The sequence below is a fragment of the Orycteropus afer genome, unplaced genomic scaffold (genome assembly GCF_000298275.1).
Source record: "Orycteropus afer afer isolate SDZICR_OR568_19922 unplaced genomic scaffold, OryAfe1.0 scaffold00094, whole genome shotgun sequence".
Classification (NCBI taxonomy): domain Eukaryota; kingdom Metazoa; phylum Chordata; class Mammalia; order Tubulidentata; family Orycteropodidae; genus Orycteropus; species Orycteropus afer.
This window is the reverse complement of record NW_006921681.1, coordinates 7,546,262-7,574,063: the sequence shown is the minus strand read 5'-3', so window position 1 is coordinate 7,574,063 and position 27,802 is coordinate 7,546,262. Positions and strand designations below refer to the sequence as shown.

Below are 27,802 nucleotides of genomic sequence, written 5' to 3'. Positions count from 1 at the left end.
GAAGAGAAGAGGACTTGGTTCCATTAGGCCCTTTTAGAGTGATTTCCCTCGGGGAGGGAACTGGGAAGAGGAAGGGGGTAAAGGAGGAAGCCTTCAGACACAGGTAAATCCATCCTGCAGTTGGGAAGCTCCCCAGGATTAGGCTTCTACCAGGCTGATTCCTAGGCCCTGAGTAAAACTGGAAGCTGGGGTGAAAAATAGCTGAAAACAGCAATAGAACTGTGTGCAGGAGTTTGCCCTTGAGTCTCAGAGACCTGGTTAGAAGTGCTCCTCTTTCCTTGAGGGGGGAACCAAAAGGAAGGGGAGGAACTATCCAGGGCTAGAACTGTCGCCTAGAGCCTAAGGTAGGCTTCAGCAAGGTCAAGAGCCAAGTAGGCAAGAGAGCAGAGTTCAAAAGGAAGGCCACAGGCGGCAGGGAGAGCAGTGCAGGGCAAGCCTGCCTGCTGGGCACTGCTGTTGCACCATGCGAGGCAGTGGGAGGAATCAGTGCCCATTCTTTGCCACACCAGGCCTGCTTCTTTGTCCGTGGCACGAGCTCTGCTGGAACTCGGGGCTGGGACCCCCTTGTATTGCATGTAGACTACCCTAGCCCAGGTTTCTGCTATGGGGGAGGCCTGGAAAGTTGGGGTCAAGGGAGCTGAACTTGATTGGCTGATTAGCCTGGTTCTTGGAGGAGAATTTCCAAATAGCCATGTGCTTTGAGGACAGAGAATCTCAAGGTAGGAGAAAGAAGACTGCAGACTTAGACGTCTTCTAGGTGGTGTCTGACCCCAGGGAACAAAAATTTGGACTTCCTCAACCCTGCCCCATTGTGTACTGCTCAGGCTCCTGGCTGGAGGCAACCATCCTGGGCCTGCCCCTGCTGCCCAAGTGTCAGCCACCTCCAGGCTCACAGAGCTTCCATAGGTCCCAGCTCAAGGCCAGGACTTTGCCAGGAGTGGAGGCTTCTAGGAGCCATGCTACCTCTGGTTATGCCTTAGACCCAGCATGTACCAGGGAGTGGGAAGACTATGTGCTGCATCTGAAGGAAAGATTCTAGGCCGTGTTTGGGGCAGAGCAGGTTGCCCTCAGTTTTCCTTCCTCAAGCCTTTACTTGGCCAGGTACACCCACTCGACCAGTCTCAGGTAGGGCCAATCCCTGCCATCAGGTTGGGTACCGGTTCCACCAGTCTGTTGCAGGGGGTGGGCACATTGCTGCCACCTTGGCAGGAGGGAGAAATCAGAGCCAAGGACAGATTGGGCTGTCTCAGAAGTGGTACGTTGCCTTGTACCACTTGAACAGAGCCTGGAGGTGTACTGGCAGTGAGATTTGGAGGGACCTGAGCATCAGCTGACCTTTAAAGTCTCTGGTTCTCTGACTCCCAACATGATTTTATTGGGAAGGCTTAGTTAGGTAATCTTGGGGAGAAGAGTTGAGAGGACGAGGCAAGAAGCAGCTCATTTGGGACCTTCAGGCTGATGACAAGCATGTGAAAACAAACAGCTCTGGACCGGGACATGGCCCCTTGAACCAGCCCTAGTACTTAGCATAAGACGTCAAAGCAAAACTCAGGGTAACATGGGATACCTGTTCTCCAACAGGAGGCAGAGGCAGAAAAGCAGGCACCCCTTTCAGGCCCTCTTCCCCTAGTAGACCCAGCCTGGGGAACTCCTTAGTCCGCCTAAGAAAGGCACTGGGAGCTGATATTAGTCAGATCCCTGTCCCAGCCCTCATCCTCACCCCTCTACAGCCAGAGAATCTGGCTCAGTGGCAACTTGGGTTTTTATGATGGAAAAATAAAATAAATGGAGGCACCTTTGGAGGGCTGAGTCACGGCAGCAGTATCTTCTCATTAAAGCTGCCTCTGGCTGAAGTCCCTGACCACTGTCTGGGCAGGGGATTGGGTGGGGCTCCAAGGCTCTTGGCCCTGCCTCCTCCTCTCCCCAGACCCTGCCAGCTTAGTAATACCCCTGCCCCCATCAGCCTCCTCTGGCTGCCCAGAGAAGTCAGGGCATTTCTCCACCTGGCCTCCAAGCCCCAGGCTTAGTGTTTGAAACTGCCCTGCCTAAACTGCCCTGGCTGCTGCCACTACTTACTCCTCCTGTGCTCCCTGAACTGGTTTTTACATCTTGCTGCAAGGATCTCTGGTAGCACAGTGGTTAAGGCATTCAGCTGCTAACCAAAGGGCCAGTGGTTTGAATCCACCAGCTGCTCTGTGGGAGAAAGATGAAGCAGGCTGCTTCCATAAAGATTTACAGCCTTGGAAACACTATGGGGCAGTTCTGCTCTGTCCTATAGGGTCTCCATGAGCCAGAATCAACTCGATTTCAGTGGGCTTTTTTGGTGTTTGGCCCTGACTGCTTCCACTGCCTCCTCCTGCTGTTCCTTTCCCTTCTCCTCCTTCTTCTCATCCTCAGAGGGGGAAGGAAGTGGCTCTGTAGTAATTACTGCCTGTGGGTCCCTGAGGTGAGTAACAGCTGTTCCAGGGTAGCTGGGCTAGGGTACAGCAGGAGCAGGAGAGAACTAGGGAGGAGGAGGGCCAGCAGCCCCAGTGTACAGGGAGCAGATGGCTTCACCTGAAAGGGGCCCACTCAGTGGTCCAGCGTGGACCCCTCTGGCTGCCTAGCTGTGGGATAGCATAGCATCCTCACACCCCAGATTCCTGAGGACATTCCATTCCTGTGCAGGCAGTGAGGTCCACAATCCAGTGAGCATTTGGGGAGCACCCGCTGTGGGAGATACAGCAGTGAAGACTCCCTGACTCCCCAAGTTTTCATGGCCTACCTGGGGGAAAGGAGCAAAGGCACATGTATCCCTAGCACCCAGTGGAGGGTATAGAGAGCTTTGAGAAGGAGTGGCCTTTGAACTTGAAAAGATGGGAGACATTGGGACATCTGGAGGCAGACAGGAGGCCCCTCTACTGCCCCCCATCCTTTGAGTCTTCCACCGGCTTTTTCTCTCTCCGCCTTACACTCTTCGTCCCATCTGAGAACAGAACTCGGGGTCCCCACTGCGGATCCAGTTTGCTGCCATCCAGTTCTCTGAAGCTAGGCCCTTCCTGCCTGCCTTTCTTACCTTTCCCCTGCTCCCAGCCTCACACCCAGTTAGCCCCAGAAGGAGATAAGAGATAAGAGGCTGGATGGGGTGTGCTGTTGTGAGCATCTAGTTATCCCCAAGATACTGATGTGCCAGGGCAGCTCTCAGACTCCATGAGCCCTGACTCCAAGAAGGCCCTAGCCAGGACCTGGTTTCCCTTTGTAACTGCTACTCATATGGGGGTGACCATTAGGCACTACTGCTGTTTTGACTTCTCCTCCCAGTGCTGGTTATAAGGGCTGGGTCTTTACTGTCCACGTTAAGTGCTGGCGGCATTGATTGATTGACACGCCCCTTCCCCAAGTGCTTCCCCTGCTTCTTAGGGGGGAAAAAGAAGGAAAGCAGGAAATGTTGGTCGATTCCCTTGGGAACTGGGTTTTAGCTCCTTGGGAGCTTTCTAGACTTGATTTACAGGAAGAAATAGGGCTGGGATTAGGATAATTAGGATTATGGGCTAGAAAGTTAAAGAGAGGAGTAGTACAATTGGATGGGGGTACCACATCAGCTTCTTGGAACTATGGCATGGGGCTTAGAGGGTCCACAGTATAAGGTAAGACTTGGCCCTGCAGGCTTCTGCTGCCTGGTAGGGAGAGGGGCAGCAGCTGGTGAGTGGTCTGGGACCCCGCTTCTTCCTCCCTCACCCATCTCCATCTCCTCTTTCTGTGCCCCCTCACCGTGGGCAGAGCACACTACCATATGTCTGTCCTCTCTAAACCGAGCTCCTCAGTTCCAGGGCCCTTCCAGCTAGGTAGACCCAGACATTGAATAAAGCCAGAAAGAAAGGGGGGGGGGTAGGCTTGTGCTTAGAACTCACCCAGATTGCCAGGGTTTCTACCTCTGTCCACAGTATGCTGTTTGGGCTGCCCCTGAGCTGGCTGTGGGGTTTTCCCACAGACCTCCTCCTAGGGTCTCTTCCTGACCTTCTGGCCCCATAGGTTCTGCCAGTGGCATAGGCCCTGAACTGCTGGGACCCCTTCTTAAAACTGGCAGGGCCCTTTCTAGCTGTCTCCTTGGCTGAGGCCAGGGCGTTGCCTGGTGGGGGAACCAAACCCAAATCCACCACCATCGAGTTGATTCTGTCTCATAGTGACCCCCCTTAGGGTTTCCAAGGCTGTAAATCTTTATGGAAGCAGATTGCCTCATCTTTCTCCCACAGAGTGACTGGTGGGTTCGAACCACCAGTTTTTGGTTAACAACCAGATGCCTTTACCACTGCACCACCAGAGCTCCATCCTAGTCAGGGGAGATGGTACAAATTTGGGACTCCAACAGACTGGATAGTCCCAGAGGAACCTTCCTGAGTTGAGCTTTGGCCTGTGTTGGCCTGTTAGGGCTTTCTCTGTGAACTGAAGGGTTCCTTGAGAGGGGATAAGCTACAGAGAGTCGGTGACAGATGTAGTAGCCAGGCAAAGCATTAGGTGAGGAACTCCCACGTGGTAAGAAAGCAGGAGGCACCTAGAATGCCAGGAGGAAGAGAACCTAGAACTGTGTTGCATTTGGGACGTGGATTTTCTCCTTGATCTTCCTTGATTTTTTCCTATGATCTTCATCTCCGTCTTAGCCAGTGTATCCCTCCCGGTCACCCCTCAGCCCAGGAGCCCAAGGCCCCAGTAACCTAGGAGGGCTGCTTCAGAAAGGGGAGCCTCAGAGAGGGATGGATGAGGCTCTGCACTGGCCAGCAGGGGGCACCCTGCTGCATCTGCCCCAGTTCTAGAGAGAGGGAAGCATGGTCTCCAACCTGGCCCAAGCCTTCTGGCCATGGGGGGTGGGAGCCTCCCATCCCCACCCCCAGAGGTTCCTTGCAATGAGTTTGTTTTGCCAGGGTGACCTGTTTAATCATCTCATTTTCTGGTGGCCGTTTATTCCTCGTTTCCACGGTTACGGCCCCATTAAGGGGAGAAGCAATAAGGCAGCGAGTCAAACAGGTAATAAAAACATTAAAGCCCATGTGCACAGAGGGAGGATGGGCGGGTGGGAAGAGGGTTCAGTGAGGTGAGACGGACCTGCAAGGAGCAGGGGAAGGGGCCGCCTGGCTCTTCCTTCTCCAGAGGCCACTGAGAGAGCTGGGGGCTGGGGGCAGCAAAGGCCAGCACCCTACCCCCCACCTCTGACTGAGCCCTTTAGAGGCCAACACCCAGTTCTTAGCTTCGAACCCCCTCTGAGTCCCATCCTGGCCCCTTGGTCCCCTCGACAGCAGGCCTTGAGTAGGGAGGCATAACAGGAAGGAGGAGAATGAGAGAGAAAGCTTTCTCAGGACAGCCCCCACCCTCGCTGGCTCTGGGACCTGTCTCCAGGCCCCACCTCACCGGCACTCTGAGGGGGGTGGGGGTGGTTTCTGACATTGTTTTGCACTCTAGAATTTTTTTCTGCCAACTTTATCAGAAAGCATATTTGTGGTGAGTGCTGCTAACAGGGCCAGTCTGGTGAGTAAATATTCATGGTGTGGAGGCTCGGTGACCTTGAGAGGGAAAAGCCCAGCAGCAGGCCCAGGGCGCAGGGTGAGGAGACAGAGAGTTCCGGGAACACTTCCTAGGAAGGGGTGAGGTGGGGTGAGGGGTTTGTCCCAAGTTCAAGTGACGCTTTGCTCAGGCCGCCTCTGTGACTTTCACATTCATGAAACAGCCAGTGGTTTCCAGGGAGGAGCAGATGGATTCTCCTCTGAGCCCTACAGGGACAACACTCCCTCCCTTACTCTCCTGAACAGAAGCTCAACTGGAAAGGCCAGCCCCTCTCCAACCTAGGGGCACATGCTTCCTTTCCAGTGCCCCCTTCCTCCCTTTGCTGGGTGCTGTAGGTGTGCCTCCCCACCTCTACTCTGCCCTTGAAGTTGGGGAGTGAACAGCGTGAGTGAGTGGGGCTGACTGAGATGAGAGGGCCAGGCTGAAGTCCTCCCTTAGCCAGGAAAAGTGGGCACCAGATAGACATAGTGCCTTTGCCTTCTTGATCTAGCCTCTCTCGGCTCTGCAGCCTAGGGCAGTTGCTCAAAGAGACAAGTGAGAGAGTAGACATCTGCTCCAAGGGGCTCCCCTGGTCACCAAGGAGCCCACTTTCCTTCTCTGCCATGATATATTCCATGTTAACTCATGAAGGTGTATGTGTCCCATTAGTCACTGCAGAGTTGATTTCTGAATAGGGAGGGAGGGAGAGAGAAAAGTATGGGAAATGGGAGAAACCCTCGGGCTGGGGAGCGTGTCTTGGGAATGGGCCTAAATGAGTTAATATTCCTATCAAACAATTAAAAATAGAAAATGCTCCCGCGACACCAGCTGCTGAGGCTTTTCAGCAACTGTCACCAGTGGGTTCATGGGGCAGGTGGTGCTGGAAAGGAGTTTTTCCACAAACAGCAAGTATCAGAGATGTCAGCATGCCCCCCACTTCCCTTCTAAGACCCAAGACAGGTGCCCAGGGGCTCCCCATTCTGCCCAGCCTCTCCTCTGGAGCCTGGAGCCAGGGGTCTGTGTACTCAAGAGCTGCCTCTCTCCCCTCAGCGCCCGCCGCAATGGTGAAGTCATCACCAGATGCCTCGGTAATTGCTTTAAGAATCTAACTTAAAATAAGATGAAAACTTATATTCCTGGGTGAGGAGTAATTTCCCATCTAATAGTAAATTAGTGAAAGGATTATACCGGGGGCCTGGCTGGTACACCAAGCTCATCTGATAAATCCAAGTGTCTCAGGCCAAATGATTCTAGACCAGAAGAGACACAGCCCCCAGGGGCTCCCCTGAACCTCAGTCCCAGGCTTCTCTCTCCAGGTTCCTCTGGGGCTTGTCCATGCCCACTGAGTTAGGAAGACCCCCTCTGTGGGTGCTTATCATCCCTCTTAATGAGGGGACCAGTTTCTCAAACTCAGAGATGGGCGAGGCTGGAGTCTGCACTCCCATGAGCCCGACAAACCCATGTCTACCCAGGTCAGCTCTCCCTACCAGAGCAGCTCTTCTCGTGGTACCTGAGGGAGAAGCCAGTGACTAGTTAGGCTCTGGGGAACCACGTAGTCAGCAATGCTGCAACTAACAGAAAGGTGGACCAGCCACCCTGGTTTGCCTAGGATTAGACAGTTTCAGTAGTAAAAGTCCTGTTTTCCATGAGTTCTCTCATGTCTTGGCAAACCAGAGCAGTTGGTCAGCCCTGTTTGGAGGCAGGAGGAGCAGGGCCTGGTTGAGATGCCCCCTTGCTTAGGGGGGACATCATGAATTAGGATATGTCTCTGTCCAGGGTAGATTACTCACCAAAATAAATAAATAAATAAACCAAACCCATTACTGTCAAGCCAATACTGACTCAGAGTAGAACTGCTCCACTGGGTTTCCAAGGCTGTAAATCTTTAAGGAAAGAAGCCGAGTACCACATCTTTCTCCCACGGAGCAGCTGGTGGGTTCACACTGCCAACCTTTTGGTGAACAGCTGAATGCTTAACCATTGTGCCACCAGGGCTCCTTGCGTTGTTCACAACTGGTTCCAGCTGAAACCACAAACCCTGAACCAGCACTGTGTTCCGGGAACTGCCTCAGCCAGCTTGGTGTGTGAAAACTCAAGGGGGTGGGCACGCTTCCCTCCCCAGGCATGCCTAAAGACCTCTGACTAGCCAAGAAGGACTGCAGATCCTCCTACCCTCCACCACTTTAAAACGGAATACCCCCTCCCACGTGTAAGAGTTGGCATGGGCCTTCGTAAGGATGATGGTAAAATGTGCAGAATCACTATGACACCACCCGTGTGTTTACCTAGTGCCTGCCTTCCAAAGAGATTTCCCAAACACCATATCTAATATCTCCCTTCTCCTCAGTCCCCTCGGAGAAAGACAGGGAGTTGCCACTGTTTCACAAGAAGCCCAGAGACACTGAAGGGTTTGTTCCCAAATGCTGAGAGACAGAGTGGCTTCTCTTCTATGGGGAAAGCAGGCTTCTTTGAACATCATTTCAAATAGCAGAGCTGAGCGGAGGATACACAGGCTCCCAGGCCTGGGTGTTTACTGTGCTGCCTGGTCCCAGTCCCCAAACATCTTAGCTTCCTTCGTCCCATCCTTGAGCCCTCCTTGCAAAATAAAATGATATTGTTGATGCAAATGCATTTTGAGCTTTTTGTGGAGGAAAGCCTCCTCTGACACCATCCATTACTGCCTACCTCCCGAGAAAGAGGCACTCCCGGATGTGTGCAGGTGAGGACCGCAGGGGGGTTGAAAGCATCCTGATTGTCTCTCTGGTGAAATGGGAGCAAGTGGACTAGAAGCAGGGCACTCCAGGAAGAAAGGCTAAATGAATGAACGCACTCCTAGGAGACAAATTCGAGATACATGTTTGTCAGATATGTTTCTGTGTAAGCGCAGACTGCTAGAAGGGAAAATTGGGACATTTCCCCCTGGTTCATGGAGATACCGGTTCAGTATGGCTCAGGGGTGCATATCTCTGCTGGCCTTCATTGCTGCTAGAATAATGGAGTTACCTTGGAGACTACAGGGTAGGCCTGCTGCTTCTCACAGCACTGTCCTGTTTAGCCTAGGGACTGAATCGAGTGTGTCTTGCTTGGGTGTCATCTACAGGACCACCCAGGGTATTTCCCCATGTCGACCACACTGTGTCTTCAGAGGTAGGCAACAGCCAGGTGTTGACGTGTGAGAAGGCTTGTGCTACTTGAGTGGCAACCAACCCCACCCCCAAGAGGAAGGAGTTATGGGGTAGTAGGACTGAGAATTCCTAGTCTAAACAACCCGGGAAAGCATGCTCAGATAGAGAGCCAAGCCAGAACCACAGATGGTGCGATCCGCGATCATAACTGGAAGACTGGTGGCTCTGACTGTTTCATGTTATGTGGCAGTTGCTGTTCAAGCAGGCAAATTGGTGAATTCCAGGCTGCGGGGATCTGATCCCGGACTCCTTCATGTCTCTTGTCTCTTGCCCCCAGGCTGAGGCATGGGATGGGGGTGGGGTAGACAGTATGGACAGGCAGCCAACCCTGGAAAGCGGGCATACAAGGAGGGAGGCAGCCACCCGGGAGCTTCCTGCCCTGGCCACTCCAAGTCACCATGCCTGCCGGGAGGTATTGACCCCTCTCTAGGACCTCATGGAGTCTGTCTTCTGGGGGCTGGCCTGCCTGATAGTCAGGGTCACTGTGGGACCTGGGAAGGGCTTCAGATGGGTCTGGAATAGAACTCCTCTCTCACGACCTCTAGGTAGGGCCAAAAGCCCAGAGAAGGAGACAGGGATGTTTTCTGTTTCCGGGTCCCTTGGGGGCCCAGGGGCAGATTGAGACAGGCTCCTTGCAGGGAAGGTGTTAACAAACAGCAGGTGATTAAACATGACAAGCGGTGACATTTCTGTGCAGGGTTCTCAGTCCCGGCAATGCCAAGAATGAAGCTATAAACCCTGACATTTTGTGTTATGCACTGAGAGGTTTTTAATAGACCTCTCTGCCTCTTCCCCAGTCAACTTCTCTTTCCCTCCTTCACACCCTCACCCCCACCCCCGCCCATTGTATCCACTGCCCCACAGAGACTTTTTGCCTCTGTCCCTTACTCAGCCTGGTCTCCAGGAGTGTCCCTGGACCCTTGGGTCCTTGGTGTGTTCTCCGAGGTCTCCAGATTCTCCCTGTCCTCATCCTCAGATTCCCTCCTGCAGCCATGGGGTCAGGTATGGGGTGCCATGTCCCCCGCCATAGCCTGCCCTTCCTTTCATCTTTCTGTCACCCCTTCTCCTCCTCCCTCCACCCCTGAATCCTTTACCTCCTTTTTTTGGGTCCTGATCTCACAGCCTCACCCTTGGCTGTGGCCATCCCAGTTGTCTAGGACAGCAGGTGGCTGTCCCTGTGCCCTCTTTGTGCTAATAACATTTTCAGACAGACTTGCTAGGGAGTGTAGGGAGGTTGTGGGGCTTGGTGTGGGATTTCTCCCATCTTTTTTTCAATTTCCTTCTCTCTTTTTTGGGACAGAGACAGGAGGTGGAGGGAGAGGTTTATACTTCACTGCAAACAGTTGCTGGGTTTATTCAGAAAGGGACTGGGCAGCAACAGCTGTCCCTCCTGCAGAAAAGCTTTGAACAACTGGGGCTTCATTTGTTCTCGGGGCAGAGCCCCGTGAAGGGCATTTGGAGGTGAGCCTGAGGCTCTGAAGGGTGAGAGATCCACGAGAAGGGGCTTCAGCCACAATCCCGCCCCGGGAGTCCCAGCCTGACAGACAGGGACGGGCCCTAGAACTCAGCAGGTTTTGGTACAGAGGTCAGGCCACACCCCTAGGCCCCAGATGTCCCGTTATGAACTCGAGAAGCACTTTTTTTTTTTTCTTTCTGTATTCCTCCAGTAAATACTTCTTGGGCCAAGCTTGTAGTCCATGAGGTAGAGGGATCACTCACTGAGTTACGGAGGTTCTATGACAAGAAGCCGGGTACACCAACATAGCAGAAAGGAAAGAGCCCTACGTAGCAATCTCGGAAGGCCTCCAAGAGGAAGTGACCTTTCAGCTGGGACCCCTGATGGAGGAGGAGCCAGCCCAGAGTTGAGGGAAGTGTGTTTCTTTCCCGGAGGAGGTGGTTACCAGAGGGGTGTTCTGGTGAGAGGCATGTGCTCCCTGCTCTGTGAGTGCTGGTAGAGAGGTGGTGAAGTGCCCCCACCCACCCATTGCCATTGTGCCCTGTTGATCTCTAGATGACTGTCCCAGAACTTACTTCTCCATCCGCCTTCTCCCAGCATATCCCATGTGTGCCAGGCAGGGTGCACCAGGGGCATAAGGCCTGAGGCACAGCCCTGCCCTAGTGGAAAGTAGAGACCAGGAAGTTGAACAGTGCCCCCAAGGACTGTGGCTACTCCTGCTTGACCCAGCCTACTGGTCCCTTTGCTGCTGAATTATTGACAAAGGAGCAAAGGGGTTGCAGGGCACTAGGAGGAACCGGAGGACAAAGGCCTAGTCCAGGGAGGCAGTGTGTCTTGGGTATCTGCTCATAGCCTCCCTCTTCCACCTGCTGCCTCCAAGGCCCAGCCCAGCATGGACTGCAGGAAGCCCTCCTAGAACTCACAGTTGGCCTCGGGTTTGTGCTTTCAGCAGTGTTTGAAACACACTAGTGATTGTGTGTCCTCCCCACTAGACTCTAAGCTCCAAGACCTGGAACCATGTTCCCCTGAGCCCTACACCAGTGTGAACAGCGCAGGAGGTGCTCAGGATACATTTGATAATCTCCAGTGAGCCAGGGGGACTTGGAGTTCACTCCTGACAGTAGGACGTGAGGAGACTTCAGATGACCTGTGGGCCCTGTTGTCTAGACCACAGGCTCCGGAGACCCAGGCTACTTTCCTTCCCATCATTCAGCTCCCTCTCCTAACTCAGAGTTGGCTCCACATCTCCCAGGAGCTTTAAGCCCCACTGCCCTAGAAGGGCTCTCACCAGGCCAAGCCTTTTCAGTGCTTCCTTCCCCACCTTGCTCAGCCTTTGCCCAAGGTCAGACCCAGGGTACCCGACCTCCATATTGGTTCCCTAAGAATAGGAGGACCAGGCTGGCCTCTTGTCCCAGGGCAGTTGTAACTGCCATAGCCCCCCTCCCTACCTTTACCCCTATTCTGCCAGACTTAGCCAGGGGCCCTAAAAGCCACCCCTTTGTCATCTACTTCCCAGAGTCCAACCAAGACCCCCTGAAGGGCCAAGAGGCTCAGTCTTCCTCCCTCATTTGGCTGCTGGGCTGGGAGGGGGTGTGCCACAAGGGAAGGGAAGGGGAGTCCCAGCACCAGGACTTGGCCTGCTGCCCGTGTAGATCCGGAGCCAGGTTTTACTGTAATCCCTACATCCTGTTGCAGATCCTTAATCAGCTGGAGCCCAGGTTGGGCTGGACCCTGTGGTGACACTCAGGGCGGTAGCCTGGAAAACCTGAAGTGGAGCTTCCGGAGTTGGGGTTGGGGGCTGTGAGGAAGAGGCAGGTGGATGGGAGAAGGGAGCCAGTGCAGCACAGGATATGGACGGAGCCCAGACCCACCACCCACCCGACCCCAGGCTGGGGGTGGAGGAGCAGCTGTTGCAGACTGGGAACCAGGGCTGTAGAAGGGAAGGAGAGGTCCACATGGGGCCCCCAGGAGAGCTCAGGCCCATTGGAGGCCAGAGTCTGTGGAGGCTGCCCCCACTGCTTGTCAGCACCATTGAGACAGCTGGCTCTGGAGTCGCTCTGAAGTGAGCAGTGACTCCAGCCAGGGAGAGCGAGAGGGGACCCTGGGTAACTAACCAGGGCCCCATTCCAAGGTGGGAAGTGTTCCTGGTCTGCTGGGAGCTATGCTTCCTGAGGAGGGGTAAAGCACAGGGCCCAGGAGAACGGTCTGCCTGGGTTTGCCAAGACCCCAGACCCTTGGTTCTGTCAGAAAGCAGGAGCCCCAGATCAGCCATTCCCGCACCTTGCCCACTGTTCCAGCTCTGCAGCCCCTCTATTAATCTGGGGAAGAGTTAGGGGTCAGGGGGAGTACCCCCCTTCTAGACCTCAACTCCTCTCAGCCTGTGAAGCCACGTGGAAGATGGAGGGGAAACGCGTGGACCTGAGCTGGCTGTAGAGCCGGAAGCCAGGAGTGGGTTGGCTGGCAACGGGCGGGCAGACGGGCGTCTGTCCTGCCAGAGGCCCAGGCTGGCTCTGCAGACAGCCTCTTTTCTATATGGAAATGAAGAATTTAGGCTAATGGAGCTCAACCATCTCTAATTTTGCGATGGCAGGAGGATTTTGATTGAAAGTAATTAAGCAAGCTAGCTGTAAAATTAATTAAAGCAAAAGGGGGGGATTTTTTATTGGATTGGATAGCGATATAGCGTCTGTCAGGCGGGGGACGGATGGGGGTGACCTGAATCCTCTGCCCTCCCCCCTCCCACTCGGGACGTTTATGTCACTTTAATCTCCTTACAGCGGCTGCTGTGCATTTGTTTGAAATAATCAAGGAAATATGGTCAGAAATTGTCAGCTTTCAGATCTAATTTACCTGACGGCCCCTGCGCGAGCCAGCGCGGCCCTGGGAGTGAGCGTGCGTTAGCAGGCGCAGGAGCCTGAGTGGGCACAGAGGACACTGGCTCGCAGACCCCTCCCTGGCCCAGGCCCCACTGAAGGGCAGGGAAGGTGCTGCCCCCCAGGCCACTCCCTTTCTTGAGCAGACCCCCCACTCCCACCCACCTGCTGCCTCTCCCTCACACTGTAACCAGCTTTAGGGTTTAGAGAATATAGGATTAGGGAGGTGACTGTAATTCCTTATTCCAGATGGCTGACAACTGCTAAACCCCTCCACCAAGGCCACCATTTTAAAAATACTCCTAAATTAGTCCCCTCATGTCAGACTGTGGGGATGGGCTGGAGGGAGGGGGAGTGGCAGTGTCATCCACAGTACTGCTCTGCCACCTGCTGTCACCACCTCCATCCCACCCCCACCCCACCCTGGTTTTCTCCTAGGGTTATGTGGGGCTGTCTGGGGACTGTGCTTCTCCATCCTGGGCATCTCTGCCCCAAGTCCTTGCTCTGATCTGGGAACTGTGACTACCCTATTTCTCTTTTGTAGCACAGCTCACAAGTTCTAGGGGTCTCAAGCCCTCTGCTCTGACATGGGTATACCCTCCCGTGCACACAAGTGCTCCACCCTTCCATGGGGCCACCCACTAACACTCCTGCCCATTCTGCAGTAGGTCACCTAAGCAGCTAGTACCAGGCTCCACTTCCCTTGGAGAGTTGGGAGCCTTGTTTCAGGTCCTGCCCCCAGAGACACTGCTTCAGAGCCATTTGGTGTCCTGGCCCAGGTAAGGCCAATGTGGGACTTGAACCCTCTCTAGCAGGGGACCCTGTGGTGCTTGGAGCTGACAGGCCCTGGAGCAGTCTCCAGGAGCTGTGGAAAGATCCCCCCTAGAAAACAAATGTCCGGCAGTTTGAGCTGCTAGATGTGAAAGTACCCAGAGAAAGACTTGGCCGCCTGGATGTGTCTGATCCTGATGAGTGAGCAGCCTGAGCTTTCAACAGGTGTCTCCCCTTCTTGGGCCTTAGGTCCCTTCCAGTCCTACCACTGTGCAAATCTAGGACAGCTTTACCCTGATGGCCGCTTCCCTCGTCACAGGGCACATGGGTCCTGAGCACAGACCTCAGTCATGAGCTCCTTGTCCAGCCAGAGTACCTTGCCTTCTTCTGGGACAGGGGAGAAGGCGGGGGTCCTAGAAACATCAGGTTAACAAGAGCAGCCTGTTTGCCTACCTGATAGCACACCCACTTGAAGGCCTCTGTCCTTACCTGCCCTTCTCAAGAGGCAGGCTGGGCACTGTGCCTTGCCCTCCTCCAGTCCTTCTCCTGACCCCCAGGGAGCCTTCCCCTGCCCCCTCTTTCTGCCCCAGCCCAGGGCTTCAGAGCTGGTGACTCAGAGGCCGCCTCCAGCAGCAGCGAGGGAGTTTGAGCTCCTCCTATCTCCTTCTAGCCTGCCTCCCAAGCAGCTGGAAGCTTGGGAAGCAGTGCCTGCACCCGCCTTGAGCTCTCTGCCTCAACCTCCACTCTCGCCTCACCATGAGTCACCCATCTTGGGGAAGAGGGCAGGGAAGAGAGAGGCCACAGCCCCTACCTTAAAGAGGGGGAGGGCAGCTGCTGGCTTGTCTCCATTTCCTCAGGGCAAAATCCTCAGTGGTGCCTAGAGCCCCAGCGGGCACTGAGGTCTCTGGGCCGTGTATTCCCCTGGCCAGCTGTGCCTGCAAGGGCCTGGGTGAGAAGCAGTAGCATGGCTGGGTGCCACAGGGGCTCAGCCAGAGCCAGAGTCCCTGCCCTTTGTGCCTGTCAGCAGCCCAAGGACCAGATCCCAGGAGACCTGAGGTTGGAGAGAGTCTCTGGTCCCAGCCCAGCATCTCACCTGGACAGCAGCCTAGGCAGCTGTGATATGGGGGAGCCTGCCCAGAGACTGACAGGACTGTGCCCCCCGGGCCAGGGGCTTTCTCTGGGCTTGATGCTGGGGTCAGGGCTGCTGATGGCAGGCACTGGGGTGCAGAGCGGCTGCTGCTGAGATAGGAGGCCTGACTGAGTGGGCACACTGGGGCACAGAAGAAAACTCATTTGCTCAGAGGAGGGAGGCATCCTCACAGTGTCCCTGAGCCCTCCTTTTGCTCTGTTGTGATGAGAGAGCCTGGGTTTGGTGATACTGTACTGAAAAACCACTTTTTGGAACTAATCCTGTGTGGTAAGGAGAAAATGGTGATTCTACAGTGGAGAGGAAGTGTGGGTGGGTGGACAGGCAATGGGCAGGTGGCTGCAGGGTCAGGAGGCAGTCTTTGGCATACACGGCATTCAGCCCAGGAAGCCTGGGATGGGGAAGGATGAGAGGGAGATTGGGGGTCAAAGTCAGAAGCCAGCTCAGCAGTACCCTGGTATCTATCACCTTCCTGGTGTGGGTGTGTCTCCATGCCTGAGACACACGTGCTCATCATAGCCACCAACCGGTCCTGCTGTCCCCTCTTCCTTGGCCCCCAAGGCTTTGAAGATAAAAGTGCTCTGCTCTTGAACCCTGCTCAACGTTGCTGGCTTGGTCCAGGTAGCTCTCTCCTCCCAGGATTGGGTGCTTGCTGCATCCTGATCCATCTCTCTGCCTTCCTCCTGAGACTCTAGGTGGAGAAGGGGACAGGAAGAAGAAAGACCGACCCAGCCCTCCTCACCCTGGGTGCTCTGGTCTTAGCCCACCCTGCCAGGCCCTGTTCCCTCTGAACCTTTCCCAATGAGGCCCAGTCTGGCCTAGCTGGGTGCTTCCCCCCACAGGTGAGCCCAGCATGAGTTGGGCTGGCCTGTCTCCCTCTCCAGTGAGCAGGAGCAGGAAGAGAAGGGCCTGCCCGACTGGAAGGAAGCCCAGAGTGGCTGAATCCAGGGCTGGGAATCTGTAACTGCAGGGTCTAGTCATACCCGAGGTGCTAGGGTACCTAGTGCCTCCCCCAGCCAAGTCCATGCGGGCCTTGGCTGGGTATGACCCTGACTCCCAGAAGTGCCTGGGGCCCTACTAGATGCTGGCATTACACTTTTCCTGACCTCACCAACCTCCTCCACCCCAGGCTTAGTAGGTTTCCTGTCTTGCCAGAGCCTTTGCCCTCTCCAGGCCAACCCTGCTACCCCAGCTCCCAGCCAGTCAGGTGGGTCACACCAACCCTGGATGTGCCTCCCGGTCTCCCAACCCTTTCCCCCATCTGTCTGTCCCCGGTCCCGCCCTGGAGGTCTGAGTCCCCTGGCCCAGCCTGGCCAGGCCTCCATCCCCACTGGCTCCCACAGTCGCATTTTGCTGCCAGCGCAGGGCACTGAAAAACTGCTGGCACTGCCAAAAACCCTGTGTGCGCTATGACTCCCCAAACATCCCTTTATTTTTATTGTTCTGTTAATTACTGTTTAAACTTTAATAAGTCACTTCGTCAGGAGGGGGGACCTGCCGTGAGCTTTTCTGTGCAAACATGGGCCTGGGAGTGACTCGGGTGTAATATAACCCTTTATGCGATGTGGGAATGTTTAGATTGTAACAGAAACTTGTTATTTTAATGACAGTTAAGGGGGGGGGTGTCTGAACACAGAAAAGGAGGAGGAATGGGCAGCAGCCCTGCTCCCCTTGGACCCCCACTGAAGGCTTCAGGTAACCTGGACTGTCTGGGGTCTCTCTCTTTCTACTTCAGCCAGGAGTCCAAAGAACTGGGGCCCCTTCCAGTCTGCCCTGAGGTCTACTCAGGATGGGGTATCACAGCCAGGCCAGCCAGGAGGGAGGAATACCTCAGGGTGAGGGCCCCTTGGGTGGCCTAGGATGGCCCAAGGAGAAAGTTGGACTTTTGGGGTTGTGGGGAGGGATGTGGGGAGAAAGTATGTCCATTGCTTCAGGCAGTTCTCAGGTCCTGGGCAAAGGTGGCAGGACCATTTGAGGCCACTGCGCCCATCCCTCAGACTGGGGAGGAAGCCCCCTTCCAGCTCCTAGGGCCTTGCCCTCAATCCTCCCAGTCTACTGAGTGTATACCGTGGGCTTCTATGCCAGATATTCCCACCATCCTTTCAACCACCTGCTTATAGACAAAGAAACTGAGGTTCAGGACCAAAAGGTGGCTTGCTTAAAGTCACACCTGTTCAGAGGAAGAGTGAAGTTTGTAGTGTTGATGTGTCTTATTTGGAAGCTACCAGAGTCCAGGTGCCTGAGCCAGATACTGTCCCATAGCAGCAGAGAGAGGGAGCTTCAGGCAATTTGCTGGGATCCAGCATTATCCTCCTTGGCTTTGTTGGGGGGCTTTGGGCAGAATATACCCTGTGGTGGCCCCCATGTCCACCTTACCTTCTCCAACACCCTGTTAGGAAGGGGACTTGAAAGGAAAGATGAGGCTAGATACCCCTAAGTCTGAGGACAGAACACATACTATTTTCTTCACAAGGCTGTCTTGAAAGGAGTTTGAGGGTCTGGGACCTGGGGTAGGGATAGTGGCATCTGGCTTGCCCCTTTCTTGCTCTGATATCCATAATCTTCTATACCCAGAGGCACAGCCACCCCAGACCTGCCCCCAGCATCTTGGGGCTTCTGCAGGGACCCGTTGGATTTGTATCCCCAACTTTGTCTTCATTTGGTCCATCTTGTCTGCCCATCTACCCTCACCACTGGACATCTGCTCTGTACCAGGTGCTGGAGCTGCAGAAGTAAGCCTGTGCTTGCCCTCCATGAGCCCATGGCTGGTGAGGGGCAGTGAAGGGCAAGACCAAGGGGCAGCTCTGTCTTAAGGCCGGGATGGTCCAGCCTAGGAGGGAGGCCCTCAAATAGTCTGGCTCACCTCTCCATTGGCCTCCCACTGAGGGCACTGCGGGGAAAGCTGTGCATCCCCTCTCCCCTGCCTCCTACTGGGCAGAGCAGAGGTTTAGGGCCCGGTCCCTTCGCACTGGAGGCCAGAGCCCCCCAGATGGCGACAGCATGGGCCACAAATCGCTGAGGTTTTCCTTTTCCGAGCAGCGCGTTTCCCTAAATTGTCTTTGACTGCGTGCATGGGTAATGAAAGTTTATGCCCTTGTTAGAAGGACAGGCGGCCAGTTCCAGTTAGAACTGGGGCTGTCTCCCTGCCAGCCACCCTCAGCCCCCCTCCCCAGCAGGAGAGAGAGCTGAGCATGAGTGTATGAGTGTGTGTGTGTGTGCATGCGCATACATGCATGAGTGTGTGTGCATGTACACACGCACAAGTGTGTGCGTCCGCGTGTACATACACACACACACACACACACTCTCCCTGGTGGATAAGAGGGCTATTACGGAAAAGGAGAGGGGACGGAAAAAAAAAAAAAAGAAAAAAATTTCCATATTTGTGTAAGTTGCTTTAAAAGCATTTTATCATGTCATAAAAAAGGGAAAGTACTCTCAGAAATTGATCCTCTCCGCCAGCCCATTGGACAGAAGGACGTTGGGATGTTAATGGCCATCCTGCTCCAGGGTGGCTTATTAAAAAATTTATACATAAATGCTTAAAATTGCATAAATTATTTAAAAAAACCAACAAAGTAAGCAATTTGAATTCCCTCTTTTCCTCGCCTTCTCTCCGTCCCCTTCTGCGGTCCCCCTTTTCCAGCCCCTCCTCATGCTCCCTTATCCCCCAGGCTCTCTTCTCCTCCTCTGGGCTTTCCCTCTCTTTCTTCCACTTCCCACCTCGCACCCTGACACCGTCTGCCCTTGCCTCCTCCTGGGTTTCCCTGCCTCACCCACAAATTAATGAAGCCGCCGGCCCACCACCAGACACTCACATCACACGCACTAATAAAAACACCACTAATAATGCCCCAAATCGAGAAATTAAATATTAAGGCCAAAGGGGGCGGACGCAGAGCGGAGCCACCGCCACCGTAGCCGAAGTTGGAGCTGATGAGTGTGTCTCTCGCAGGCGTGGAATGTCACCCACACATCCTGGAGACTGGAGTGGGGAGTTTTATGATGGTTTTTCATTGATTTGTTTCCCCAGCGCAGCTGCCGACCTCTATTGAGGGACAAACATAATCAGCACTGACGCAAATTAGATGGTTATTCGTTTTGAAAATTGACAGAAAAACAATAAAAAAGATGAAATGCTCCCAAATCAATAGATATAATGAAATTCAAATAATCCGAGAGATGAGGTCTCCATGGCAACTGATAATGTGGAAAAGAAAACAATTTAATAAAGGACAGACACACTTTGAAAACAGATTGGGCCTGGGGAGGGGGGCGGGCTGGCGGGCGGAGGGCTGGAGCGTGGGCTGGCGAGTGAAGGATCACTGTCCGTCCCAAGGACACCCGCCATAATTAAGCGAGGCTTTCGGCCCCAGAAAGTGCAGATTCAGGTTTTAATACACAAAATTATTTCAGGAGCAGTGAATCGGAAAGTCGTTTGTAATGACCTTCCTGAGAGGCCCGGGCGCGGGCCATGTTGGAGGCTGGGCGGCCGGGCGCTGAGTTATGGCGTATTTGTGTTTTTATAGTGCAGAGGGGAGGGGGGAGTGGGGGGGGAAGGGGGGAGAAGGTTAAACAGTATTTACAGCTCAGTTGTTTTCAGAGAGGAAAGAGAAATAGAGTTCATGGGGAGATGGCGGGCGGGCAGGCGGGCGGATGAGTCAGGGAGGCCTCTGGGGGAGCAAAGGGAGAGGAGGTGAGCCTGGGGGTCTCCCACCTTTGGGTTCCCCTCAGGGGCCCCAAGGGGATGCCAGGAATAGCCAAGGGCACAGGAGTAGCCACCCTGCCTCCAGTGCCTGGTGTGGCTCAGCTAGTGGGGTGTTTTAGGTCTAGGAATGGGTGGGAGCCTATATCTGGTACCTGGGACAGCTGGCCACACCTACTGGAGTAAAGGGCGGGGGCATCCCTGGCCACCAGGGCTGGCGCTGAGTGCTCCCCCTAGCCTCGGCACCCTTCAGATCTCTGCAGCCACCGGTCACTCCAGTAGATATTTCCTGTTTTGAGCTGGGTGTTATATCTAGGTATGTCCAGCCCTGGGCACCACAGGGCAGACCTGGGGCTTGGGGATGATGAAAACCCTGGCGGTGGCTGGAACATCCAGCCTTTCTGCCTCCATTTCCTCGGCTCCACAGGCTCCACATCGCTGTCAAGTGCCTGCCTTCAAAGGGCACACGAGATGTAACAACTCAGTCCCCTAGAGGCTGAAGACTGGGAAGGGGCAGAACATACCCCCTCTGCAACCCTTTGGAGCCAATTGCCTGGAGCAGGGCAGCTCAAGTCTGGAATCCCATTGGAGTCCCCTTCTCGAGGCCTGCCAGGCCACCACCCCTCTCCCATGATTGCTGGAGAAAGGAGGTGGCAGGGAGCTGCGTTTGTGTTCTATTGCCGTGACCACCCACTGCATCCCGTTTCCAGGAGCTGCTCTGCATGCGTGCGCGTGTGTGACCATAATTCGATTGTGCAAATACAGAGACGCCGAACGCGTGTGTGTACACGCGAGCCTGCACACCGCCTGTGTGGGTCTGCGCGGTGTGTGTCTTTTAAATCTCCCCTGGGTGGCAACTCTTTTTTTCTCCCCTTCCTGTTTGGCTGTGACCTGGGGGAGATTGATGGCCAGCCTGTGCGGTGGATGCTAACAGTTCCCCTGATTTATAGTTACTTACGCTAAGTGAGGCCACTTAGACGCGTCTGGATAGTAAACCTTTTAACTGGACTAAAAAATCATAATAAATAAATAAACAAAGGGGGGGCCAGTGAGGGCCCTGCGGCCTGGCCCCCCACTCTCCTGACCAGGAGCTATTGAGGACCAGGGGGACCTGTCTGAGTGCCCTGGGGAGCAAAAGGCCTCGCCTCTCTTCCCTGCTGAGCACAGAGCCTTCTGTTCCAAGCTGAGAATGGTATTGGGCCCAAGAGGGAAGAACACCTCTCACTGGGGGACTGGCTGGTGAGTGGGGGGCACTGCTGGAGGAGATAGGAGGAACAGTTAAAATGGAGGTGGGCTTCAAGGCAGGTGAAAGGGAGGGAGCAGGAAGCCACTGAGGGGTTCTGGGGAGTGGGGATGGGAGCAGATATCTCTGGGGAACCCTCCCTCTTCCCAGACTTAACACTCCTGTGGCCCCTGTACTTTACATAGCACTGATCGCTGTTGTGATGATGATGTAAATGTCTGTCCCCTCATTTAAATTGTTCCTCATCTGTGAAGGCGTATCTGCCTGTCTCACTCACATTGTATCCTCAGCACTCAACCTGAGGCCCATGAAGGTGCTATAGAATGTTTGTTGAATGAACATAGGCATAGCACCCCAAAACTGGGGCTTTGGGCCTATCAAGTTCAAGGTCTTATGGAGTAGCAGGGGGGTGACTCTGACACCCGGGCCACCCCTGAGACCCCAGAACAGCTGGTGGGGACTATGGGGAGGTATGCCTACGGTCTCTAGAAACATGAACTTGGAAGTCAGGGCCTGGTGGGAATCCAGCACCAGCACCAGCTCCTGTATGACTGGCAGTTACCAGCCTCTCTGGCCTCTGCTTCCTTCTGGAAGTAGGATATTATAAGCGGCTGCAGGGGGACATTGTGGGGATTCACCAAGGGGACACCCCAAAGGGTCTAACATGTCCCTGACACAGAGGAGGCAGCAGACGGTGGGGGGACACTCACAGGCTGCAACTGCCTATGTGTTCCAGGTGCCCAGCGGTACCCACGGGCCCGAGCCGCCTGGCAGAGGGCAGGCGGGGCTGCCCCTGCCCCGGGGGATGGGTTCCTGGCCCTGCCTCCCACCTCCTGATATACAGCGGGCATTAGGCCGCCCAAAGGGGATACTGCATCCTTAGGAAGAAATATGTCCTCATTTTTCTTAAACACCGTTTCCACTGAGTGAAATGTTTAGAAGGGACGCGGAGGGAGAACTTTATTTCCTACCAGGGAGTTCAGAGCCACCAAGCAGAGCCCATAAAGCACCGGGAGCCTGGTGGCTGACAGGCGGCCCGGCCCGAAACACCATCACTCATGGGATGGGGAGGGGCCCGCTGGCCTTCCTGGACCCCTGGGAATGTCTCCCCCACCCCAGGGCAGGATGCACAGCTCAGAGACACAGAGCCTGGGGCAGTGGGCATAGGCTGCCTCTGGTGCACTGGGCAGTCTTGAGCCCAGTCTGCCTGTGGAGACAGGCCTGGCTGTGACCCTACAGAGGAGCCGTTCTTTTAGCCACCCCACCCTTGACCTGGGGGTCAGGGGACAAGGGGTCCAGGTGCAGCTATGGAAGTCTGCCTTTCTCACCAACACTGGCAGGAGCCCTGGCCTTCCTCAGCCTTGGGAGGGAGGGATGAGATCCATGCCATCTCGGGCCCCCTCTCCTGAGGCCCTCCCCTCATTCGATTTCTGAAGCTGGCTGATTTGAATATTTATAAATATCAGTAAATTATTTATTGTAGCAATCTGCTGCACCATTTTACCCATCGTAGTTAACACTTTAGGGAGCTCCTTGTTATGGGAGCAGGGAGTGGGGGTGAGGAGGAGATGGAGCAGGGATGGAAAGGAGCCTGCAGGGCTGGCTGGGGCATCCTAGCATCAGACCAGAAGCCTCTGAGAGGATGTTACGGGGGCAGCCTAACCCCTGTTGAGCCCCAGCCTGGGGGACCTCTTGTCCAGTTTGAGCCAGGGCTCTGGGGGTCAGAGCAGCTGTGAGGATTGGTTTCCTCCTCTGTAAAATGGGGACAGTGACAATACCTGCTTCACCTGCATTGTTAGGAGACATCAGTGAGATAGTCCCCAAAAAGGTAGTCAGTGCAGGCCTGCCTCTGCCACACACATGCACACAGGTCAGGGTCTGCTCAGCTCAGACAAGAGCTGCCTAAGGGAAGGTGGGGACTGGAAAGGAGCCAAGCTCTAGGAGGGAAAGTCAGAATGTGAGGAGCCAGGCGATGAGGAAGCCCCCCAGCCCCCCAGTCTCCTTTTTCCCTACCTCTTCGAGGCCAGGTAAAGTGTCCTGGTCTTAGGATCTCCTGCCTAGATGCAGGGCTCTGTCTGGCTGCTTGTCCCCTTCTAGGTTTAGCTGCCTTTTCCCGGGTACCTGCTTGCTCCTGTGCTAGATAGGTACCCTCTCATGTTTCCATCCTGCATTCACTGTACAGAGGAGAGAACCTGCCCAGGGCCTGGAGCTAGAGTATGGACCAGTAGGACCCAGCTGTCGGGCCCCAGAGCCGGGGCTCGGAACTACAGTGGGGAGCTACCTCCGAGCTTTCTCCCAGGGGGTCTGCCAGGGATGGAGAGCTCCAGAGAGGGCTCACTGCCTGGCCACAGGTACCAGCCTGGCTGAGCCCACCTCAGCTGCCCCCTCCCCTTGCCTCACCCCTGGTAAGCGAACAGGAGTGCCCTCACCTTCCCACCCTCTGGCCTAGCCTGCCTCCTGGGCAGTATTGTTCCCAGAGGAAGTGTCCAGTGTAAATAGAGCAGCGGGCAGGCTGGTGGCGGGAAGGAGATGAAAGGGGCAGTGACAGGGCCGGGGACGGATGGCTTCCTCCCATTGAGGCCTGCCCACGGCGTTTATATTTTAGGGAAGAAAGTCAAGGGAATGTTTATATGGGCAGGAGACTGGGGTCAGACTAGTGGGAGGGGGGTAGTCTGGGGTCCCAGGGCCCTGACTTTGGGGGGGGGCAGGAGGAAAGGCCTGGGGCAGGCCAAAGGCAGGCAACTTTGAGCTCAGATCTTACGTGTCCCTTGCCCACCGCCCAGCCTCTCATGGCCCCTCGCTCACACAAGCACTGCCCCTGCTTCCCGCCCCATAGCCTGGCCCACACAGCCCTCTCCCTCCTCCACCCGTGGGACCAGCCATAGAGTCAGAGGGAGGGCAACATCTGGAAGGCAGGTGGGCTGGGGCTGAGTGGCAGCTGGAGAGCAGGTGTAGGGGGAGTCATCAGGAGCAAAGGGGCCTGGAGCTGGGGGGGGGCCTGGGGTACACAGCTGCATCGCAGCTGGTGGGGGCCCAGGCAGGGATTGAGCCAGGCACACAGCCGAGATCAGGAGACGGTGGGCCGGGCTGGGTGGGCCAGAGTGCGGAGGAGGCTCCAGGATGGGTGGGGGCCTCGGGAGTGGGTGTCACCAACAGCAAGTGCAGTCCGGGGAGCTTGTGCTGCCCTCTTCCTTGGGATAAATATTTATAGATTCGTTTGCTGTCTGCCGTACACACTTGGCTGCTTTCCTCCTGATAAAAATAGTGGAGAGTCCCCCCTCCCTCCCTTTCCTTCCCCATCCAGAACAAGAGACAAAGGGGACCAGGTGAGGCTTGCTTCTCAGTAGGGTCAAGAGTAGTGAGAGATTGGGCCAGGGGCCTGTTGGAAGAAACTCGGTGTCACCAAGCCTGGTGGCTGGCCTAGAGACTGGGCAGCTAGTGAGATCAGGAGTGCCTGGAGAAGGAACCCCCATCTGTGCTTGGGGACTAGAGGTGTGGGTGGCACAGAGTTGCAGAAGGATGAAGTGTGGTGAGAATGGGCACACTGGCTTGGGCAAGGTGAAGCCACAGGGTTGGGGAACCAAGGAGACCCTTCTCTGATGGTAGAGTGGGGTAGCTGGAGTTACCTGGGGCCCTCAGGTGAAGTAAGTCTGTGCACACTGGGGCTGGCCACTTGGCCAGGATCTAGCTGGGACCACTGAGCACTGTATGTATCAGGGGACAAGTATCTGCACAAGGAAGGCCCATTGTGGGATGAGTCCCACGGCAGGTAGAGGGTATGGCCAGTCCTACCTAGGTGTGTCTCTTGGTAGACTTTCAGGGGTGTGGGTTTTATGGAAGTTGGTCCACTTTAGTGAAGCCCCTTCTGACTGTGGACTTGAAGAACAGAGCCTTTTGGCCTCTCTGGGGACTTGGACCTGCCCAGTTCTTCGTTGGGGGACACTTGATCTAGGCCGTGGGGAGCCTCACTGTCATGGACCAGCTTTGGTTTGGCCCCCTGTACATAAAGTGAGTGTCAGCTGAGGACCACATCTATGGCAACCACCACCTGTCCCCAGCTCCGCCACAGGGTCTGACACAGCAGAGGCTCACTAATGGATGGATAGATGGATGGATGGACAGACATATGGACAGGTGGACATACAAATAAATTGTATGTGGGGTCACTTTATGTGTGTATTCACCCTGGTTGGCCTTTGTGGCAAGTCTCAGATTGGTGGGTGGGCTTGTTGTATCCCCCTGGGACCCTCAGTGTCACCCTCAGGGATGGGAGCTGAGAGCTGTCCATCTGGGCTGGCTAGGAGGGAGGCTGGCTAGCACTCTCAGTGGCCCAGTGAGCATTTCTGGCTATTCGTGTTGGGCTGTCATGTTCAGGGATTAGGCATTGAAACTGCAGCTTCTAGGCTTCCCACTGGGGAGCCAAAGAATCCTTCCCTGTTCAGCTGGGGTTCCTCAGGCTGGGAAGTGGACTTTTCAGAGTCGGCAAGGCCTTTCCAGGCTACTGGAGCTGGCTGAGGCCGACAAGGATGAGTGAGGCCCCAGGGTGGGGCAAGTAGCCTTAGGACTCTCTCACTGATGCTTGGGGCGAGGGGGAGGCAAGAGAAGATGGTCAAGAAGCCAAGAGAGGGGCTGGAATAGGGACAGGAAGACCCTGATAAGAAGTAGGGAGGCTTTCTGGAGGTTCCCAGGTAGCTGGAAAAAAGCAGATCCCAGAGCTGTCCAGTGAGAGGGAGGGAGCAGTTGGATGGAGCCCTGGGGCCTGGCCTTCAGGGAAGCCCTGGGGGAGGAGATGAGGCACAGCAAGGAAGGGGCCGGCCAAGTGCTGCTGAGCAGTCGGACAAGAGGCTGCACAGGCTGGCCCTTGGTCCTCGGCTGTCTCCTCTCCAGGAGACCATGGGGTGAGGGAGTAAGTTCACAAGTGTGGTCAGACTGTCCCTCACCAGCTTTAATCTGCAGCCACCCCCAGAACTTGTTAGGGCCTCGGTCTCCTTGTGTGTCAAAGGACTCACCCACCCCCTTTATACCAGCACTTGCTACCTCTCAGAGGCCAACACATCCTGGAAATGCTTCCAGGAACCAGATGCCGGAAACAGGAGTATCCCTTGTATTTCCATACATTCGTTTATTCACAAACTACTTCCTGGAGCACCTACTGTGTGCCATGTGCTTTGCCAGGCTCTGTGGATAGCGCCACCTCTTGAAGCTTGTAGTCCAGTAGTTGATAAAGTTGTAGGAGAACCTGGATCGGGATGATCTCTGACTTGGGGGATGTGGGGCAGAGCCTGGGTCCCGGCCTTTCACGGGGTGAGTGGTATTTGGTCTGCATCCTCTGACATGTTTTCCTCCATCCCTGCAGCTGAAGGCACCCGGTGCTCTGACCCGCCTGCAGGCAAGCCCGCCATGGCGACCAAGCGCAAAGGCGGCCTGAAGCTCAATGCCATCTGTGCCAAGCTGAGCCGCCAGGTGGTGGTGGAGAAGGGAGCAGAAGTTGGCTCCCTTATTGAGGGCAGCCCCTTGCGGCCCCGGGACAAAGAGCGCGGTGGCCCTGAGTCTGGGGTAGCCCGGGCCCCGCGCAGCGAAGAAGACAAGCGGCGGGCAGTGATCGAGAAGTGGGTCAATGGGGAGTACAGTGAGGAGCCAGTGCCCACCCCTTTGCTGGGGCGGATTGCCCGCGAGGGCCTGGAGCTGCCTCCCGAAGGTGTCTACATGGTGCAACCCCAGGGCTGCAGTGACGAGGAGGACCATGGGGAAGAGCCTGCCAAGGACAGCAGTGTCCTGGAGGAGAAGGACTTGGACCGGGCAGCTGCTAAGGACGACAGTGGTCCCAGTGCCAAGCAGGCTTCGGGTGAGTGTCTGGCTTTGAAGGGACAGAACACAACCCCATGAGAAGACCCAGCAGGGAAGGATGGTGTAGCCAGGGAGCATGCATGCATTCCCTGCTCTTGTTCCAAATGCTGGCACCTCACTCAAACACCTGAGGACCCTTGAAGAAGGGGTGGGGCTCAGACCAGAGGTAGTGACTAGAATGAAGGAGGAGACAGACTAGTTGTGAAGAGGTGGAGGAGGGCCACAGAGGGGTAGAAGAGAAGGGAGTTTCCCAAGTGTGTGAGCAGGGTAGGAGCTGCCTAACAAGAAATGATGGATGGACAAATGGATGGACAGACAGATGGATGGATGGTGGACAGATGGGTGGGCAGGCAGATGGTTGGATGGACAGACGGTGGGTGTGTGGATGGATGGATGGGTGGATGGACAGACACAGTGCATAGATGGGTGGGTGGATGGATAGGTAAATGGATAGATGGACAGACAGTGAGTGTGTAGATGGATGGGTGGACAGAGGGACAGTAGATGGATGGATGGATTGATGGATAGATGGACAGTGAGCGGGTAGATAGATGAGTGGCCAGATGACAGGCTCTATTTTTATCACAACTGCGTAGAGATGAGCCTGTTGAGGGACATAGTACCTGTGTGTAAGTGTGGGGTGCAGTGGTCAGCATCGTGAACTGCCTGAGCTGCTAGTCTCCAAATACGACTTCTCAGGGAAGTTTCTCCAAGAAGCTCGAAGATAAGCTTTGCTCTCCCACACCTCCCTTTGGTTTTCTTCCAAAGTTGCCACCACCATCTCATCTCCCCTCACTTTGCCTTCGCTGGCTCTCCCAGGCAGGGCCATTCGGCCCAGAGCAGTGGGTGAGGCACGGGCCCATGAGGATGGCCTGGCCTGGCCCGGCCCAGCCAGCATATCACATTACACCCACCTGCCCAGCCGCAGACCTCTGGCTGACCTCCTGTTTCCCACGAGCTGGCTGAGCCCAGCTTTTCAGGAGCCTCCTTGTCCTCTGTTCTCAGCAGCCCCAAGCTCCTTCTGCTCCAGGAAAAACAGAGCTTTGGGTTTCGGCTGGTAA

The 27,802-nt window shown here is 55.3% G+C and overlaps 1 protein-coding gene across 1 annotated transcript in view; it reads left to right on the top strand.

Moving 5' to 3' along the window:
• The window catches only part of CASZ1 (castor zinc finger 1), a gene marked incomplete at its 3' end in the record, with an annotated part of 91,360 nt that overhangs the window by 39,272 nt on the left and 24,286 nt on the right, over positions 1 to 27,802 (top strand). The window contains exon 6 of the mRNA XM_042781187.1: positions 26,251 to 26,739. Coding sequence (XP_042637121.1) covers positions 26,251 to 26,739 — 489 coding nt within the window. The remainder of the gene's footprint in view (positions 1 to 26,250; positions 26,740 to 27,802) is intronic.